An 18719-nucleotide genomic window follows, 5' to 3' on the forward strand; every position below is an offset into this window, starting at 1 on the left:
ATTTTCTTCCACTAGAGGTCACCAGAGAATGGCAAAAAGCCGTTCAGTTCAATAAACTTGAAATAAGAGATATATCCCATGCAGGTGCAGCTTACTAAAAATACTTTCACCACACATGCACTTATCAGCAAAAAATGCAAATTACAGGTTGTGATATGCAGTTCCGGTAAAATAATAATAATAACATTGAACTTTACTGTATAGTAGAAGCAGTTACTTGATTCTTTTTACCGTTTAACCAAATAATGCCTTGTGGCATGCATATTTGATACATACTACATGTATGTGGTTTCCAGCTAGCCTTGAAAAATGTGTACAATTTGACTGATCTTGTGATAGATGATAGATAGATAGATAGATAGATGATAGATACATTGTGCACCCAGGCATTCAAATGCAAAAGAAAGTACAGCTATATATATATATATCCCTATAGATTCAAGTGTATTTCTTTTCATTTTTTTTTATTAACACACTGTACAAAAAAAAGATTTTTGTACAATGTATAAATAAAAGAAAAAAAATTAAATCTATAGGAAGTGCTGGTCCAATTATCAATTTACAAATACAAATGCTATTTTTGACCATGCACCCACTTATTGGCTTTAAGCATTAGAGTGTGGGCACTTAAAGAGATTGTTCACCTTATTAAACCACCAACAATGCTCTCAGTGTGTTAGAAAATTGATTTTCCATAAGTGGAAACTGGCAACTGGCCAGTTTGCCTCATCAGTTTTGTAGAGTCCTGCCCCTTTGCTTAAATATTGTTGCCAGACAAAATGCATTTAACACTTTTATTTCCTGGTAAAGGATTATTATGTCTGGGCTTGGCCTGTCCTTTAGTTACCTGCTGGGTAACACAAGCAATATATATTTTTTATATATGTTACTTGGTTACAGATTTTTGTAGTCAGCTATGGCCTTTAGAATTGTATGGACTTGCATACTTTTATAGTATGGCTGTGGAGGGTGTTTTCTAGAGAAAGAATGCATGCATTGTGGAGTGCTTATAACTAGGGGAATGGGTCCTCCTGTCAGGGCCAGAATTAGGGGTTGGCAGAAGAGGCACCTGCCCAGGGCCAGGCAGGTACTTCTTCTTCGCCTAGGGCATCTGGCCGGCTTGGCCCAGGAGATGCAGAGCTCGGTGGGTGCAGGCCAGTCATAGGCCAGGAACTATTGACAGCGCCCTGTTGCAGTCTGCATCCTCTACTGCTCCTTAACTAGTAAATGATGCTGAAATGGAGGGGGGGGGGGGCAAGTTACATGCCCCCAAATGTCCATTTGAATACAATGCTGCTGAATGCTGGCAAGGCTGTATTTATGGGACTAGATACAGGTCTCTGTGCTCCAAAAAGTAGTTCAGAGACCTGCATCAGTTCATGAAGAAAGGGAGAAAATTGCAAAAATCGTCCTGTGGCAACCTGCCTTCTTGATAGTAAATGACTGACTATGACTGACTATGAATATGTGCAGCATAGGTGAGTATGATTATTCACATTCATGTCATGGCAGTGAAAGAAAGCAGTCATTTTGTCATAAAGCTGTATTAAAAATCCATACAGTTAGGAGAAGAGAAATGCACTGTATTGAAAGATGTTACTAATTCTCAGTTTTGATGCACTTAAAACAGTATTTGGTTTGAGATTAATGTTTTTGTGTAAATAGAATTTTTTTTAAAGTTCTAGAAAACTAAATACAACAATTTTTTGTTTACAGATGATTCTTTTTCTTTAATAGATTTTATTATGTAAATTATGCACCACGCCACCTTCCAGGCATTCCCAGTAAAATTTTCTGATTTAACTGTACGGCACATGTGCAAGTATAATTCACGTGGTGTACCCTAAAAGAAACATTGGTCCGTGGAAAAGAACTTAGCAATTGGGTTTACTAATCTGTGTCATTTAATTACTTTTGTGAGAGATGCATTATTTTCCCCAAGAATTTGCGGTAGTTTTGCCACGGCCTCATACAAATGGTCCTAGCACTTAATATTTTGTTTAAATATTCAAATATATATGGTGATGGAAGGTTATTTTTAATGGCCCTGTCTCAAACCTAGAGCATTTAAACAGATGGGTTCTTTATTTTTTTTTTTTTTTAAGTTTTATGTCGATTAATTACATTGAAAATAATAACACCCCTTATTCCTGACACAATTTGCATATCTTGCATGTTGTATGCTTGTACAATCAACCAAGAGAGTGTATATCCTGACACATTGTTTCCTAGTTGTGGTTATCAGTCAGACACAGACATTCCCTGATAGGAGTTTAGAAGGAACAGAACAAAACATTATTCATAGAAAGGACATACAGGGTGCCACCTATTTCTAACTAGTGTTGAATAAAGTATGGAGTCAAAGTCTGCCCAGTGTCACACAATTAGAGGATCTGTTTTCATCCTCCTACTGCTTATCACATGGACGCAATGTAAGTATAGAATTTATCCTAATTGTTACCAGGAATTTGCATGTTCTCACTGTTTCTATGTGGGTTTCCTTCTGGTACTTCGACCTCAAACTGCAAGCTCTGCTAGGGTTTAGATTGGTGTGAATGATGAACAATATCTTTAAATTGCTGTGTAAATGTATTGAGTCACTTTGTAAATAAACTACAATAAATAATATTTGATTCCTGAGGACTTAATACCCAGGCTCAGACTGTAAGCCCCCAAATCGATCACCAGTTCACACCTCAGACAGACTGTAGGGGCAGTTGCAGCATTGTGTCACTGTATGTATTGCCTATGCTGCCTGTGTTTTCCATACTCTGCCTGCCCTATGCTGCCTGTGTGCTATACTCTGCCTGCCCTGTGCTGCCTGTGTGTGCCATTCTCTGCCTGCCCTATGCTGCCTGTATGTGCGATACTCTGCCTACCCACTTGCAATCTGTGGATTCTGGTTAATGCCCCAGGGACTGCTAAAAATGCTTTAGACAATTACTATTTATTGGGTTGGTGGGGTAGCTGTGGGCAAGTTTGTATTTTCTCACTGCATGGGCTTCCTACCACACCCCAAAACACCTACAGGTGGGTTAATGGGATACTGATTTAGAGAAGAAAAGAAAATCACCATAGTATGAGATAGGGACCTTAGATATGTATAATCTATGTAAATTGCTGTGTAATATGTCACTAATTTTTTTTTTTTTTTTTAAATTTACACATATGCTATGAAAGTTACCAGGAGGTAGCGTTTTGCTGCCACTTTAAAAGTGGTGCCTGAAGCACCCTTGGTTAGAAAGAGTCAGTATTGCTTTAACAATGCTTATGTATAATTTCCTCAGACCAGCAGGACCCAACTCGTTGCCCTCCAGCCACAATGCAGAAACAGTATTTATGGCAGTTTGAAAGTTGCAATCCAATAGTAACTAATGACCTACAATTTGAACATGCACTGAACAGCATTAAAATACTTTTTTTAATTGACTTAATAATAGAATTGTATTATACTCCTAGGTTTCTCTGAATTGGACCTGCGTGAATGTGTGGCCACTTTTGGGGGATTTGTGAGCATCACATTTACCTATGACACAAAATTCTATGAGCGACAACTGAGCAGCTGGTGCCTGCAAGTGTCTAGAACAGAATGTGTCAATATTGTTGACATATATGGAAGGATTATTCATACCCATGAAGGTCGAGTGACTCTTGTACAGATTATAGGGAATACTGGTTCTATCACTGTAAATATGACAAATTTACAAATCTGGGATACTGGCCTGTACAAGTGGAGAATATGGGTTGGGACAAGCTACAAGGTGGTGCAAAGTGTACTGCTGCATGTGACAGAAGGTAAGCCTTTAGTCTATAATGTGATTATAGGATGTTTTATGCTATCTAATTAGATTTGTGAAGAGTTGCAATTGTTTTAAAGAAGAAAGAAAGGTAAAAACTAAGTAAGCTTTATCAGAAAGGTCTATGTAAATACAGCCATAAGCACTCACAGAAATGCTGCATTGACTTCTCTGTGAAAAGATTTCTTGTGTCTGTAATTCCTGTGCCACAGACATGCAGTTTTCTGCTGTCTCCTCTTTCCTTCTCCCCCCTCCCTCAAGAATGCTAAGAACTCACTCCCCCCCTTAGGAATGTGGATCTGAGCCAATCAGGAGGAAGCTCACTCATAGTCTTACTAACTGAGCATGTTCACTTGGTCTGGGTGTCTGTGTAGGAGTGAGGCATTATGGGAACTTTCTTTACACAGCTCAGCGTTTTTTCTGGCTGTTTGGCTTCTGATCATCTGAACAGGAGAAATATGGGGAGACTTAAGGGCACTATTGAGACAACTGAAGGTATGCCTGCAGCTTGAGATTAACTCTTTACTAGCCTTTCCTTTTCCTTTAAATAACCACTGATGCCCAAGTTATTTAAGAGATTGAGTTTTGAGTGTGGGATCAGTGTGGTTAACCATTCGTCCGCAGCCAGCGTGGTCCCACCTCAGAAGAAAGAGTCCAGTGTAACACATGCCTACCAAGAGTTCTGCCCAACCAATGAATTTATTGGTATGAATGCAGATGTGCTTTTGTAAAGATGCCAGCCAGACAACCAGCCTATGACAGACAGTATTTGAATTGAACTGGCAAGCTGTAGATTGTGGGAAATGCCAGAGGGGCTACTTGAGTGACAGACCCCACCAAGAAAAGTTAAAGATGCAGCGCCAGCACAACCACAGATATCATCTAGCGTTGGAGTAGTTTTGGAGGGCACACCACAATTGCTAAAGCAGAAATAGCTGGCTTTAAAACAAAGACAGCAAAAAGAAGAAAAAAGGGTGCACATGAGAATCTGTTCCCCAAGCCCACATAAGGGGCAAGCAGAATATTAATACAAATCAATCAATTAATCAATGCACACCTAGTAACCACAAAAAGGCAGAAAATGGTATGTTTGACATATAATGCTCTTTATATGGTAAAAATTCACAAAACAGTAAATACAATTACAATGCATAATATACTGTACATACCACCAGTTGGACAAAGTATAATAAAACAGCAAAAAAAAAAAGCAGACATGTGTGGATTGAGAAAACCCCAACATTTCGGAACACAGTCCTTTGTCAAGGGGATTCTCTCTCCTTCTCTAACCATATTAATAACACTGCCATTGTTTCCTCTGCAATATTGCCAAGCTATGCCCCTTTCTTTCACAAGTTACTTCTAAAACAATAATCCATGCCCATATCCTTTCCCACTTAGATTACTGCAATCTGCTATTAACCGGCTTCCCAGACTCCAACCTCTCTCCCCTGCAATCAATCCTAAACTCTGCTGCTAGGATCCTCCTTCTCTCTCTTAAGAGGGAACCTGTTCAGCCCCAAGTAATTCCATTAGCAAGGATGTCTGTTAAGCAAAGGATAGCATACAAAATCCTTCTGCTAATATTCAAAGCCCTTCACTCCTCTGCTCCTCACTACATTTCTTCACTGGTCTCTCTGTACATTCCCGGTCGTCTCTTCCGCTCCTCTCAGAGCCTCCGTCTTTTTACACCATCCACACTCCAACACCATCCAACTCCTCTCTTTCATCTTAAACCTGTCTACCTCACACCTGGCACCTAAAACCTTTTCTCTTGCTCCAGAGGGGAACACACAGTTCATCATTCCCCTGCATTCTTAGAGCAGTAGTCTGGTGCCCAGCCATTTGGGGACCCTGACGGGTATCTTCTGCTGCTGCTTTGCTGACACGTGCAATGCCTCCACCTCCTTAGACCATATTATCCCCATGTCTGGCTGCTCATCAAAAAGATTGTGGGTGTACGGACTCAGGTCTACCTCATGCCTCAGATCTTGTTATTGCTCTTGTGGGGAGTCCTCCAGCACAGAGTTGGCACAAGAGACAGCAGAGGAGTTTCCCTGGGCCAGCCAGTCCACTATGGCCACCGGCTGCTGTGACGTATGGCGAAGAGTCTGATTGGTGATATGGCGACCAGATGGCTGCTGTTGCTGCACATGTCCTCTTCACACAAGCTGGACAGTTCAGGGGTTTCATGTGTTTGGTCACAACCAGATCCGCAAAGGGTTCTCCAACCTTTCCCATTCCTCTTTGGCTCCTCAAGCTGGTCTGAGACAATATGCACAATGTATCAGAACAACAATAAAGAAAAAGAAGTATAAAGGACAAAAGGGGGAATTTGTATTAGAAAAGGAAGGGGCGCAGGTGGAAAAATTAATGATCCCTAGCTGAACCTGACTAGCACTAACTACAATTTGATCCCTAACTAAACTAGTACTAAATTAAACTAATAAAGAGAAAGATAATTGAGTAGAAGAAATTGTCAGCATGAATGTGGAGCCACAGTAGAAGACAGGCAAGCAGCAGAAACTGATCCTTTTTGTCCAGTAAAGTCCTACACTTGCACTAAATTTAGAAGCACTCTGTGAACAATAATGTTTTTCTTTCCTGTGTAATAGACCACGTTTTTATTTTTTATGTTTTTTTTTTATCAAAACAGACTATATACTGAAATTCTAGCATGAATTAGTTAAAAATGTTGGTGTGTACAAAATCACTAATTTTACAATGTAACTGCATCAGGCAAAAAAAGTTCATTGGTAGGCTCCACTAAACTTCCATAGTTTCCCCACTTTCCCATGCAGAGATAAAGCACACTACATACATAGCAAACCCTTTAAAATATTTTCAACAAATTTCCACCCTGTTTAATTACTGTGCTCTAACTTTGCTCTAATAAAATGACCCATAAAATTACTACTATAGTACTATACTGTATATAGTATAACTGGGAAATTAATTTCTGATTAATTTAATTCTTCTTCTCCCACAGTTGCCCCTTTTTAAAAGAATGCAGTAGATGTTTATTTCAAATATTTTTTAAATGGGCCAACAAATAACTGTATTAAGTAGGTTGGTAGATTTTAACTAGAGCTCATGGGGCACAAGTTTTGGGCTCAGAAATACAAGTGGAGACGAAATTGCTAATATCCTGCAGGGCCACAAATGTTAGTTTATATAACAATAATGTATGATATGTCTGTAGCTTCACTAGTCTGTATATACTGAATTGCCTCTCTCCCCTGATATGATGTATGCAACCTGTGACAGGCTTGTTCCACACATAAGGAAGTCTACCACTTACATTCTTTAAAATATGAAATCCATTATATCAAATCAATATTTCCATGTGCATCATTTCTAGGTAAGGTTAATATCTGTCTGCTGGTGTTTTCTGTAGGGACGCCTTCCAGATTACCGGTAGTTAGAGCTTCAGTTCATGGGTATGTAAACATGAGCTGCTCATACAACAAACAACAGCAATGGTCTAAAATATGGTGCAAGCAGATGGGCCCTAGGAAATGTGACTGGGTGGCTCATTCAGATGGAAGCACAAGCAGAGATTATGAAAGAAGACCTCTCATCTACAATGATATTAAGGCTCAACAGATGATTATGAAGTTCACACAACTTGAACTTTGGGACAGTGGGCTCTACAAGTGTACTGAATATGGTGGGGAAACAATCCTTGACCAGGTTCTTCTGCATGTAACTTCAAAGAACATCCAGAGCAATGGTGAGACCACAATGTACTGAGGAAAATGTTAAACATATGTATGTAAGTACAAGCCTATTCAACTGTGTTTTTACAACAGAAGTCACACAACCTGGCACAAGGAAGGACAATGTCTTAACAACACTTCAGGTCACAAACTTCTCCACCCAATCAGGTAATATAAATAATATTATCTATGTCAGCACTTTTTAAGGATCTTGTCTTATGAAAATAGATTTATTAGTGTTATTTCTTCTTATCATATACATGTAAATATAAAAGAAAGTGTTATAAATCCCTAGGGTTTAATAGGTGGTTAATGGTCTTAATGTGTCTTACAGTGATGTATTTGTTTTTATTTTTGCTCATCTGCAATACCAAATGCCCCACTCCCTATTCATCTAGGTAAATAATTTTAAGCAAGACCTGCAGAGATCTTTTGAAAGTGCTTAACATCTGGCTGGATTGTCTAGAACAGTGCTGTCCAACTGGCGGCCCGCGACCCCCCTCTGTGTGGCCCCCCACCTGTCTGGCTGCTTTGATGGCTTACTCTTGTGTAAGCTTTAAATAGTATCAGTACTGTGATTAACTGCCCCCTGCATGGTTCTCACCTCAGATTCAGGCTGTAATCAGGCTGTATTGTTTAAATATGTAATCCCCTGTACTGTTCACACCTTTTAATCTCTGCATTGTTCACCCCCTGCAGTGTTCACACCTCAGGCTCAGGCTGTAATCACCCCCATTGTTCCCCTGTTCACACCTCAGGAGCAGTAGAAACCCACAAATAATCCCTGCATACTACAAAAATAACATATACTGAGGTGGTACTGCAATTAAAACGTTTTTTAATATATAGTTATTGTGCAGACTGTAGGAGCAGTGCCAGCATTGTGTCACTGTAGGCTGCCTGTGTGTGCCATACACACAGGCAGTATAGGGCAAGCAGAGTATGGCACACACAGGCAGGGTAGGGAAGGCAGAGTATGGCACACACAGACAGAGTAGGGCAGGCAGAGTAAGGCACACACAGGCCAAGTTTGGCACAAACCAGCCAAGAATGGCACACACAGTGAAAGTATGGCACACGCAGGCAGGGTAGGAAATGCAGAGTATGGCACACACAGGCAGGGTAGGGAAGGCAGAGTATGGCACACACAGGCAGGGTAGGGCAGGCAGAGTATGGCACACACAGGCCAAGTATGGAACAAACCAGCCAAGAATGGCACACACAGTGAAAGTATGGCACGCAGGCAGGGTAGGGCAGGAAGAGTATGGCACACACAGGCAGGGTAGGGAAGGCAGAGTATGGCACACACAGGCAGGGTAGGGAAGGCAGAGTATGGCACACACAGGTCAAGTATGGCACAAACCAGCCAAGAATGGCACACAGTGAAAGTATGGCACGCAGGCAGGGTAGGGCAGGCAGAGTATGGCACACACAGGCAGGGTAGGGAAGGCAGAGTATGGCACACACAAAGGCAGGGTAGGGCAGGCAGAGTATGGCACACAGGCAGGGTAGGGCAGGCAGAGTATGGCAGGTTTTTGCTGTACTACAACCATTAATATGGGTATGATCATGTGATAACATGGGTGTGGTTTCAAGTGGGTGTGGTTTCAAAAAAGGGAGTGGTCAAAACTGGCTTCCATTATCGGCCCTCCACCACGTAGGTCGGAAAAATTCCGGCCCTCGGTACAACAGAAGTTGGACAGCACTGGTCTAGAACATAATTTAATTCAAAGAAGTTATTAATGTGGTTAACTACTACAGGTATGGGACCTGATATCCAGAATGATCCTGACCTGTGGTTTTCAGAATAAGGTGTCTTTCCGTAATTTGGATCACCATACTTAAAGCCTACTAAAATATCATTTAAACATTACTTATATCTTAGTTGGGATTAAGTACTGTTTTATTATTAAAGAGAAAACAGAAATCATTTTTACAGGTTTTTGGATAATAGGTCCTATACCTGTACTATTGATAAACTGGGCTGGTGTTAGTTAGAGGGAAGTTTAGACAAATTCAATGAAGCATGATGCTTCCATTTCTAGGCAATATGCATGGTGCTTCCATTCCTAGACATAAGAATGTATAGTACATATGTAAAAGCAAAGAAACCAAAGTTTGGGCAAAAGTACCCTTTTTAAACATCTATCTCTGAGATAGAGATAGAGAATTATAATTTAGAGAAAGGTATGGTAATATAAATAGCTTTAGTTTATACACATGACATTTTATATCCCATTTGAGCTTACATTTAAATTAGAATATGCCCTAGGACAAAGGTTTTGTCAAATGTTCTTGTGCATAGGCATTATTTTTTAATGAAAGAGAAAGAAAGGTGAAAACTAAGTAAGCTTTATCAGAAAGGTCTATGTAAATACAGCCATAAGCACTCACAGAAACGCTGCACTGACTTCTCTGTCAAAAGATTTGTTGTGTCTGTTTTCCTCTGCCAGAGACACACAGCTCTCTCGTCTCCCCTCTCTCCTCCTCCCCCCTCCATCAAGAATGCTAAGAACTCCCTCCACCCCCTTAGGAATGTGGATCTGAGCCAATCAGCAAGAAGCTGACTCTAACTTAGTCTAACTAACTGCACATGTACACTGGTTTAAGTTAACAGTTTGGGAGCCATTGCTATATGCAGAGCTCCTGGTAACAAAATCAGACTAACAATGTGTACATACATTTCTATAACAGTAAATCAAAATGTGTGTAAGCAGAATCCACGTTTTACAGTAAATTTACTCTCCAGGAGTTCTACAGCAATAAAAGAGAAAGAAGAAAAAAAAGATTTTGCCTTAAAGAGCACCTATCACCCTGGAACTGCTTCCCCCACAGAGGTGTGGGCAATTGGTCTTCATTTTTTATTATTATTATTATTATTATTACTACTATTTGCAGTTCAAGTATTATTTAGCTTTTTGTTTAGCAGCTCTCTCCAAGTGAACCACCCCTTTAATAGCACAATATTTAACAATTTGGCAATACTAACTGTGTAATTAATATATTTAGACTTAAAGGGGTTGTTCACCTTCAATGTCCAAATCTTATTAAACCACCATCAATGCTCTCAGTGTGTTTAGAAAATCCATTTTCCAAAAAAAAATGCAAACGCCACTATAAAAGCTACTTTTTATACCTGTTAAATCAGTTCTTCTCCTGTCTCTCTGATCAGTTTTTTGAAGGGATGGGAGTGGCCTATTTTGAACCTGACACACTGAGAAATTCCTATATGCTTACATCCTCACGTCCAAGCTTTGTCATGACTATTTTTCCCATTGGACCAATTTATTGGTTGCTTGTGCCATCTAGCCACTTGCATAAATTGAAAAGTCATTGAAAGAAATCAGCTCCAAAGGTGGCTTTTTGCCACTCATGGTAACTGGCCGCTCACTGCTGCTTGAGGCAAGGTTCTCACCTTGTCTCATGGCAGGAGCGGCCCTGACTGTAGTGTTTATAAGGGTCCCCCCCCAGAAGTACAGAAGTGAAGGATCAGCAGAGGGATAGTTGCACATTTTTTGTTATCTATCTACAGTATATGGCAAATATTTTCTATTAATGTGAACTGTTAGATCTGTGAATGTTGTACAAAGGTGAACAACTACTAAGTACTTAAAGGAACAGTAACACCAAAAACTGAAAAGTACAGGTACCTGGGGTTTTCTGGATAAGGGGTCTACTAAAAATATGGATAAGTCTACTAAAAAAAATATTTAAACAGTAATTAAATCCAATAGGAGTTGGGATCTTAGTTGGGATCAAGTACAGGTACTGTTTTATTATTACAAAGAAAAGGGAAACCATTTTTAAAAATGTGAATTATTTGATTACAGTGGAGTCTATGGGAGATGGCCTTTCTGTAATTCAAAACTTTCTGGATAATGGGTTTTCAGATAAGGGGTCCGATACCTGTAATTAAAAGTACTGTTGCCCTGCACTGGTAAAAGTATTTGTTTGCTTCAGCAACGCTACTATCTTTTATATAAATAAGCTGCTGAGTAGCCATGCGGGCAGCCATTCAAGCTGGAAAAAAGGAGAAAAGGCACAGGTTACATAAGCAGATTACAGATACACTCTGTAGAATACAATGGGAATCTTTGTAACATATCTGTTATCTGTTATGTAACCTGTGCCTTTTCTCCCTTTTTCAATTTGAATGGCTGCCCCCATGGATACACAGCATTTGTTTATATAAACTATAGTAGTGTTTCTGAAGTAAACACACTTTTAGTACATCATCTATTAATTACTTTGATACCCTTTAATATTTGGTGTTACTGTTCCTTTAAGTTCCATCTTGGTTCGCACTTGTACAACCTGTAGCTATGTACAACCTCTTGCAAGTATTCACTGAAATGTATTGTGATTTATCATCACAGAAAAAAACAATATCCTCCCATCTGATGTATTAACCACCACTGTGCCACCTAATTTGGGTACCAATGAAGTAACTGAGTCATCAAGGTATAAAATTACTTAACATTTACTTAAGATTTACTGAACTTAGAAAAAAAGTATTTTAAGTTTGTCATATTTTACTGCGTCTTCTTCATTACAGTAAACCAGAATAGAGTTACAGGTATAGGACCCGTTATCCGGAATGCTCGGGACCAAGGGTATTCCGGATAAGGGGTGTTTCCATAATTTGGACCTCCGTACCTTAAGTCTACTAATAAATCAATAAACCATTAATTAAACCCAATAGGATTGTTCTGCCTGCAATAAGGATTATTTATATCTTAATTGGGATCAGTTACAAGGTACTATTTTATTATTACAGAGAAAAAGGAAATCAGTTTTAAAATTCTGAATTATTTGATTAAAATGGAGTCTATGGGAGACAATCTTTCGGAGCTTTCTGGATAATGGGTTTCCAAATAAGGGATCCCATACCTGTATAATCTCTACCTAGCATGTACATTTTGAATGTCTCTCTGCACACAGCTAATATGTAACTATTACTGCACTACACATAGGAGCACATTTACTAAAATTAATTTTTTTCTGGCCTTGAAAGTCATATAAACTCGACATGGTATAAATTTGAATTAAACTCAATCATTGCTGTACAGGTATCGGACCCGTTATCCGGAAACCCATTATCCAGAAAGTTCCGAATTACGGAAAGCCCGTCTCCCATAGACTCGATTTTAATAAAATAATTCAGAATTTTAAAACTGATTTCCTTTTTTTCTGTAATAATAAAACAGTACCTTGTAATTGATCCCAACTAAGATATAAATAATCCTAATTGGGTGCAAAACACTCCTATTGGGGTTAATTAATGTTTTATTGATTTTTTAGCAGACTTAAAGGAAAAATAAAGTCAAAGTCACTTGGGGGTGCCAAAATGTTAGGCACCCCCAAGTGACTTTGACCGCCTACCTTTTACCCCGGGCTGGTGCCCCTGTGAGGAAGGAACAGCACCAGCCCGGGGTAGCTGCCGGCGCTTCCTTGCTGCTGATTCGCTGCGCGCGCATGCGCAGTAGAGTGAAAAGCCGAACTTAAATGTTAAAGTCGGCTTTTCACTCTACTGCGCATGCGCCCACCGCTGGCACTCAGGAAAAGGAAGCGAGGAAGACGGAAGCACTGCGCTCCAGGTGCCCCGGGCTGGTGCTGTTTTCTCCTAACGGGCACCAGCCCGGGGTACGAGGTAAGCGGTTAAAGTCACTTGGGGGTGCCTAACATTTTGGCACCCCCAAGTGACTTTGACTTTCGTTTCCCTTTAAAGGATGGAGATCCAAATTATAGAAAGACCCCTTATCCAGAATACCCTTGGTCCCAAGCATTCTGGATAACGGGTCCTATACCTGTATTTATAAAATGTTCCGATAATGCTGGAATCATTTGTACGAACATTTTGAGTTTACATTGGAAAATCCCGAATTTTTCAAGTTGAAAGTATTGTTCAAAAAACTTGAGATGTAAACGTTCGTTTCCATGAATCCTCTTTAATCCTCTTGGAAAACAATAATGTTTTTAAATTTCACTTGAAGCTGAATGAACCTTTTGAAAGTTCAAGGACAGGCTGTCACTGACTATTCTATTCCTCTACTATTCTAAGCCTCCATAGGACTCAATGGTACTTGACAGAGGCAAATTTTTTTTTTTTACAAAAAAAGTGAGCTAAACATTTATAAATCACAAATTATGGGAAATATTTTAGAAAAACTTGAATTTTGGGGGGAACAATAAATAAAAAATCATGTTCTGGTGAAAACCAATTCGTAAATCTCGTAATTATCTAGAAGTAAAAAAAAATCTGACTTTATCTCAAAATTTTTGTTTGTTCTTAATGTATGTCTGACAAAAGATTGACACTGTAGATACACCTGTGTAAGGTGGGTAGTGTTTCTGTTGTAGAATTGCATTCAGAGGTGGGCCATGCCACCTCACCACTGCACCCTCCCCCCAAAAGCGCACAGGCACAGAGACATCTTGGGGGGGGCGCAATGACAAGAAGCAGAGGGGGCAAAAGAGCACAGATAAGGGGTAGGCAGAGATGCCCCCTATTATTGTGCCCTCGGGAGGTGCCTCTTCTGCCAACCCCCTGATTCCATTGAATCCTCTGATAACCATGTAACCTGGTACTGCTGAGCAGATCAGATACTGTTTGTTTATAAACACAGTACTTATGTCATTGGACTTGATTATAACCTGTCCTATCTTGATTTTGGTCTTTTATCATAAAACATTGAACTTGAACTACTATGTAATTATAGAACTATTTCTCTGTTTTACCCTTGCCCCTATGTATAGTGCAAATTTGTAGCACAGGGGTTTTCAATGTAATATGGCATAATAGTAATTTGTAGTGATGAGCGAACCTGTCCCGTGCCTATTTTGACGTGACCGTGCCTTTTTTTCAAAACAATTCGTCAATGGCAAAATGCAGAATATCGCTGCAAATCCATGCCTGGCGAAAACAATTGCCCACTTTTATTTAATCTGCTCATTAAGGACTTAAAACATGCTTTTGAATACAATCTGCATTTGCCTATGCTGAAAATTGAATCTATACTTCTATACAATTCATACTTAATGGCAAATGATTAATGTAAGTGCTGATAAATGTAAGGTTGTGCACATGGTATTTGAAAAAAAATATGCATGATGTTTCCGAATACTAAACTTTAAAAAAAAAAAAAAATGTTGAATTACTGTATTTGTTTACAATGGAGTCTATTCAGAACTTTCTTGCTAATGGTTTTCCGAATAATGGATCCGATACCTGTACTTGCACATACATTAGAATAGATTATTTCATGAAAGGGCTGTATTATTATTTAGCAAGCAAGAAAATCTTGTGATACTAAAACTGTTAATAAGATGTTCATCCAGAGACTGGTCCAGTTGTAGTAACAACTGTGTCAGCATTAAGAAGCATGTTCTGAGACCACATGCATGTTTTAATATGTATTAATTGTTTCTTACATGCCTAACTACATTCTAGGGTGAAGCAAATACAGAGCAATGCCTGGGATGTTATCCGCTGGCTTATTTTCCTGATCATGGTCACGTTCCTTCTTTGCTGCATTTACTGTACAAGTATTTTGGGTAAGTTTAAGCTCTTAGACTCTTAGCCATTTATGTGGCCATTTGTGTGGACTTTGATAAAGAAAGACTTGATAAATAACCAAAATGAGAACATAACAACTAGAGGGGTGTTTTAGCACAATTGAAGTAATCGGAATCTCTTCCTCAGCCTGTTTAGTGTAAGTTGTGGCAAGTAGTAGTTGTGGCTTTAGAGTACTTTTCCTTTCTACATTGATAAACATCCAGCAATTCAGAATCCCAGTCCTTTAAAGGCAAGCTAATAGCAATAAAAGAATTAGGTGACAAATAATGTATCTTATGAATTAAGCTCACTGTGGAAGGCTCTGAGGCACAGCAACCCTTGGACAGTACACATACATGTCTCTAAATTTGTTTTTGGAGTATTCCCTGTTTGCTTTTCCCTGTGCACATGGTCCTTGCAAATAGTCAGTCACTCAGGCTGCCAACTGAATAAGGAATACAGAATAACAACTAAATGTGAAGGATGTAAGGTTAAAATTGTAACTTTTACCAGTGCGACTCTATGTTTTAACATTTATTTAAGTCAGACCTAAAAGCATTGACCAATTACTGTCTTCTAAAAAAAATTGGGAACTACCTCTACAACAGTGCCATCCTATAGTAGACCTATAATTTACTAGACTACATGTTCAGGGCTACTGTATGTTATAATAGAGCAGTGTGTGGGCTATACAAATCTCTTAGATCAGTGCTGCCCAACTTCTGCGGTGCCGAGGGCCGAAATTTCTCTCACATACTTGGTGGAGAGCCACTAATTTAAGCCAGTTTTGGCCACTCCCCCATTTTAAACCACACCCACTTCAAACCACACCCATTTTATCACAATGGTCGCTGCAGGGATATCAACCATCATTCATATGTTAAAGAATTGTATTATGTCATATTAAGACCCACACCCTTAAATCCATATACCTCCTCCTCCCCTGTGGATAGCACAGCAACCCCCAGCATATAATTACACACCTTAGGGACCATTTAATGGCTATTTCCAACTGCTAACAAACTCCCAGAACAAACCCCTGCCAGGTTCACCTCCCACAGGCAGCATAGGGTAGGCAGAGTATGGCACACACAGGCAGCATAGGGTAGGCAGAGTATGGCACACACAGGCAGCATAGGGCAGGGAGAGTATGGCACAAACATGCAGCATAGGGTAGGCAGAATATGGCACACACAGGCAGCATAGGGTAGGCAGAGTATGGCACACACAGGCAGCATAGGGCAGGGAGAGTATGGCACACACAGGCAGCATAGGGTAGGCAGAGTATGGCACAAACAGGCAGCACTCTGCCTGTCCTATGCTGCCTGTGGGTGCCATACCCTCCCTGCCCTATGCTGCCTGTGTGTGCCATACTCTGCCTGCCCTATGCTGCCTGTGGGTGCCATACCCTCCCTGCAAAAATGCTGCCTATGTCCGATACTCTGCCTGCCCTATGCTGCCTATACACAGGCAGCATAGTCCAGGCAGTACATACAATGTCTGAGGTGTGAAGAGGTGAACAATGGGGGTGATTACAGCCTGAGCCTGAGGTGTGAACACTGCAGGGGGTGAACAATGCAGAGATTAAAAGGTGTGAACAACACAGGGGATTACATGTTTAAACAATACAGAGGGATTACAGCCTGAATCTGAGGTGATAACCATGCAGGGGGGGCAGTTAATCTCAGTACTGATACCATTTAAATCTTACACAAAGGTAAGCCATCAAAGCAGCCAGACAGGTGGGGGGCCACACAGAGGGGGGTCGAGGGCCGCATGCGGCCCGCGGGCCGCCAGTTGGGCAGCACTGTCTTAGATCTTCAGTTGGAAAGCCCTGGTCTATAGAATACTTAAGATGCAGGACTGATTACTAACTAATTCTGACACAGAGGACAAAGGGAGCTCAACATCAGGTAAAGGGGCAGGACTGGATGGATCAGGGCCAGGTCTGGGGCTTTTGAGTGAAGAAGAACTGGAATTTGTCAGCAGCTACTTCAGTCTACAGGGAGCCATGTACATCATTTCTGCCATTCAGTCTTTTACTATCTTTCCTAGTATTATTCCTCTGCCACTTTTGTTTGAAACTCAATTTTTTTTTTATAAATCCCCTACAGATCTGTGCTACATACCAATGTTTCATGATGGATTAAGGAGAAACAAGAAGTTCAAGTCTAAAGTTTAAGGTCATTTGTGAAAAGAACCTGGACTCCAGACTATAGCTGGTGAAGTACCTGTAACAGGACAAGCAAAGCTACTGATCCCATTTTCCCTCTCCACAGACCAATATGGATTACCTACTTTCTTTAAATGTACTAATTATATATGGACAATAGCTTTTAAGTAAGAGGATATAAATGGAGAGTGCATATTTAGTTAGCCATGGCTTTCCAAGCAGTGGCCCTTCAAGGATTCTTATTGTTCCCCATCAGTTCAAAGCTTCTACCAAACTTCAATGTATAATTTAATAAAATCCAACATATAATTTGTACAACAAGTCCAGTACATGATAAACGGACAACTAGATTTATACTTGTTGGAGCTGTAAGTAATATAGACAACTTTCCAAATGGTGTTTCTTATATGTTTTAATTGTCAAACTTTCTAATCTACATTTCTTCAAAGTGAAACTTACAAGGATATCACATTGCTAGCATCATTTTGTATTCTTACTATTCACTAACACATGACAGTTTAAGCATATCACGAAAGCATGTTATAGCATCTATAGAGCTTTTTGGATATAAATAAAAATGGTCCAAATGGGTTTTGTTTAAGCAATAAAAAAAGCACATTTTTCACTGCAAAAAAAGCAGGACTAGTGCTTCCACATAAAACTATGTATTTGGTTCAAATAAATTATGTTACTGGTCCCGTAAAGGGGTTGCTCACCTTTGAGTACATAAAAGAAGACAAGAAATCCTGTGTTTCAAATTTCTTGAGGTTTTCTAGTTTTTAGAGCTTGTAAACTCAAAAAATTAGATATTTGAGTTTCTTATTCAAACAATTTTTCCTTATTAATAAATAAGCGACCATGAAAATTGATAAATAAGCCCATTAGTATTTCGTCATACAGTACAGTCACTTGTATCAATCCCTTGGACATTTTCATTTGTAATTATTATTAGGATACAGAATCACAGTATTTTTTTTAAACTGGGAAACAAAAACTGACTCGTATCAAGTGAAACATCTGATTTAAATAAATTACAATAAAATATATAGAAAATATCTAATGGTATAAGTATATAGCCACTGCAAATAAGTATTTAGTAAATGCATCTTTAGCAATATCTCCTTGAGTCTGTGTGGATAGGTCTCTATTAGCTTTGTGCATTGCAATTTCCCACCCATTCATTCTTCTTTGCAAAACTGCTCAAGCTCTGTCAAGTTGCATAGGGATTGTGAGTGAATTGCATTTTTCAAGTCCAGACATGGCTTTTCTATTGGATTGAGCAGGGATGGAACTAGGGGTAGGCAGAAGAGGCCTAGGGCACAATGATTAGGGGGCGCCAGACAGGAGCCTCTACTGCCTACCCCTAGTCCTCCTCCTTTGCCATTGCCCCCGCCGCTTGTCATTAGTGGCGGGGGCAATGGCCCATCGCATCGCTCACCCCCCCACATGACTGCGCATGCAGGGGGGAGGAGGGG

The 18719-nt window shown here is 39.8% G+C and overlaps 1 protein-coding gene across 1 annotated transcript; it reads left to right on the forward strand.

Annotated features, from left to right (window-relative positions):
• The first annotated feature begins 520 nt into the window (after nucleotides 1-520).
• Nucleotides 521-17871, forward strand: LOC100492428. The gene is made up of 7 exons (XM_012970516.3): nucleotides 521-2432; nucleotides 3460-3795; nucleotides 7195-7530; nucleotides 7610-7684; nucleotides 11893-11977; nucleotides 14967-15070; nucleotides 17186-17871. The coding sequence occupies exons 1-7, from the start codon at nucleotides 2354-2356 to the stop codon at nucleotides 17251-17253; spliced, it is 1083 nt and encodes a 360-aa protein (XP_012825970.1). The 5' UTR covers nucleotides 521-2353; the 3' UTR covers nucleotides 17254-17871.
• Nucleotides 17872-18719: the final 848 nt, after the last annotated feature.

This window comes from Xenopus tropicalis, chromosome 2, assembly GCF_000004195.4.
Source record: "Xenopus tropicalis strain Nigerian chromosome 2, UCB_Xtro_10.0, whole genome shotgun sequence".
Lineage (NCBI taxonomy): Eukaryota > Metazoa > Chordata > Amphibia > Anura > Pipidae > Xenopus > Xenopus tropicalis.

Bases quoted from the DNA above. Each gene is read 5' to 3' on its own strand.
- LOC100492428 (XM_012970516.3), top strand. From the start codon at position 2,354: ATGGAGTCAAAGTCTGCCCAGTGTCACACAATTAGAGGATCTGTTTTC. The intron at 3,796-7,194 runs GTAAGCCTTTAG...TGTTTTCTGTAG, and splicing joins ACTGCTGCATGTGACAGAAG to GGACGCCTTCCAGATTACCG. The intron at 15,071-17,185 runs GTAAGTTTAAGC...AATCCCCTACAG, and splicing joins TTACTGTACAAGTATTTTGG to ATCTGTGCTACATACCAATG.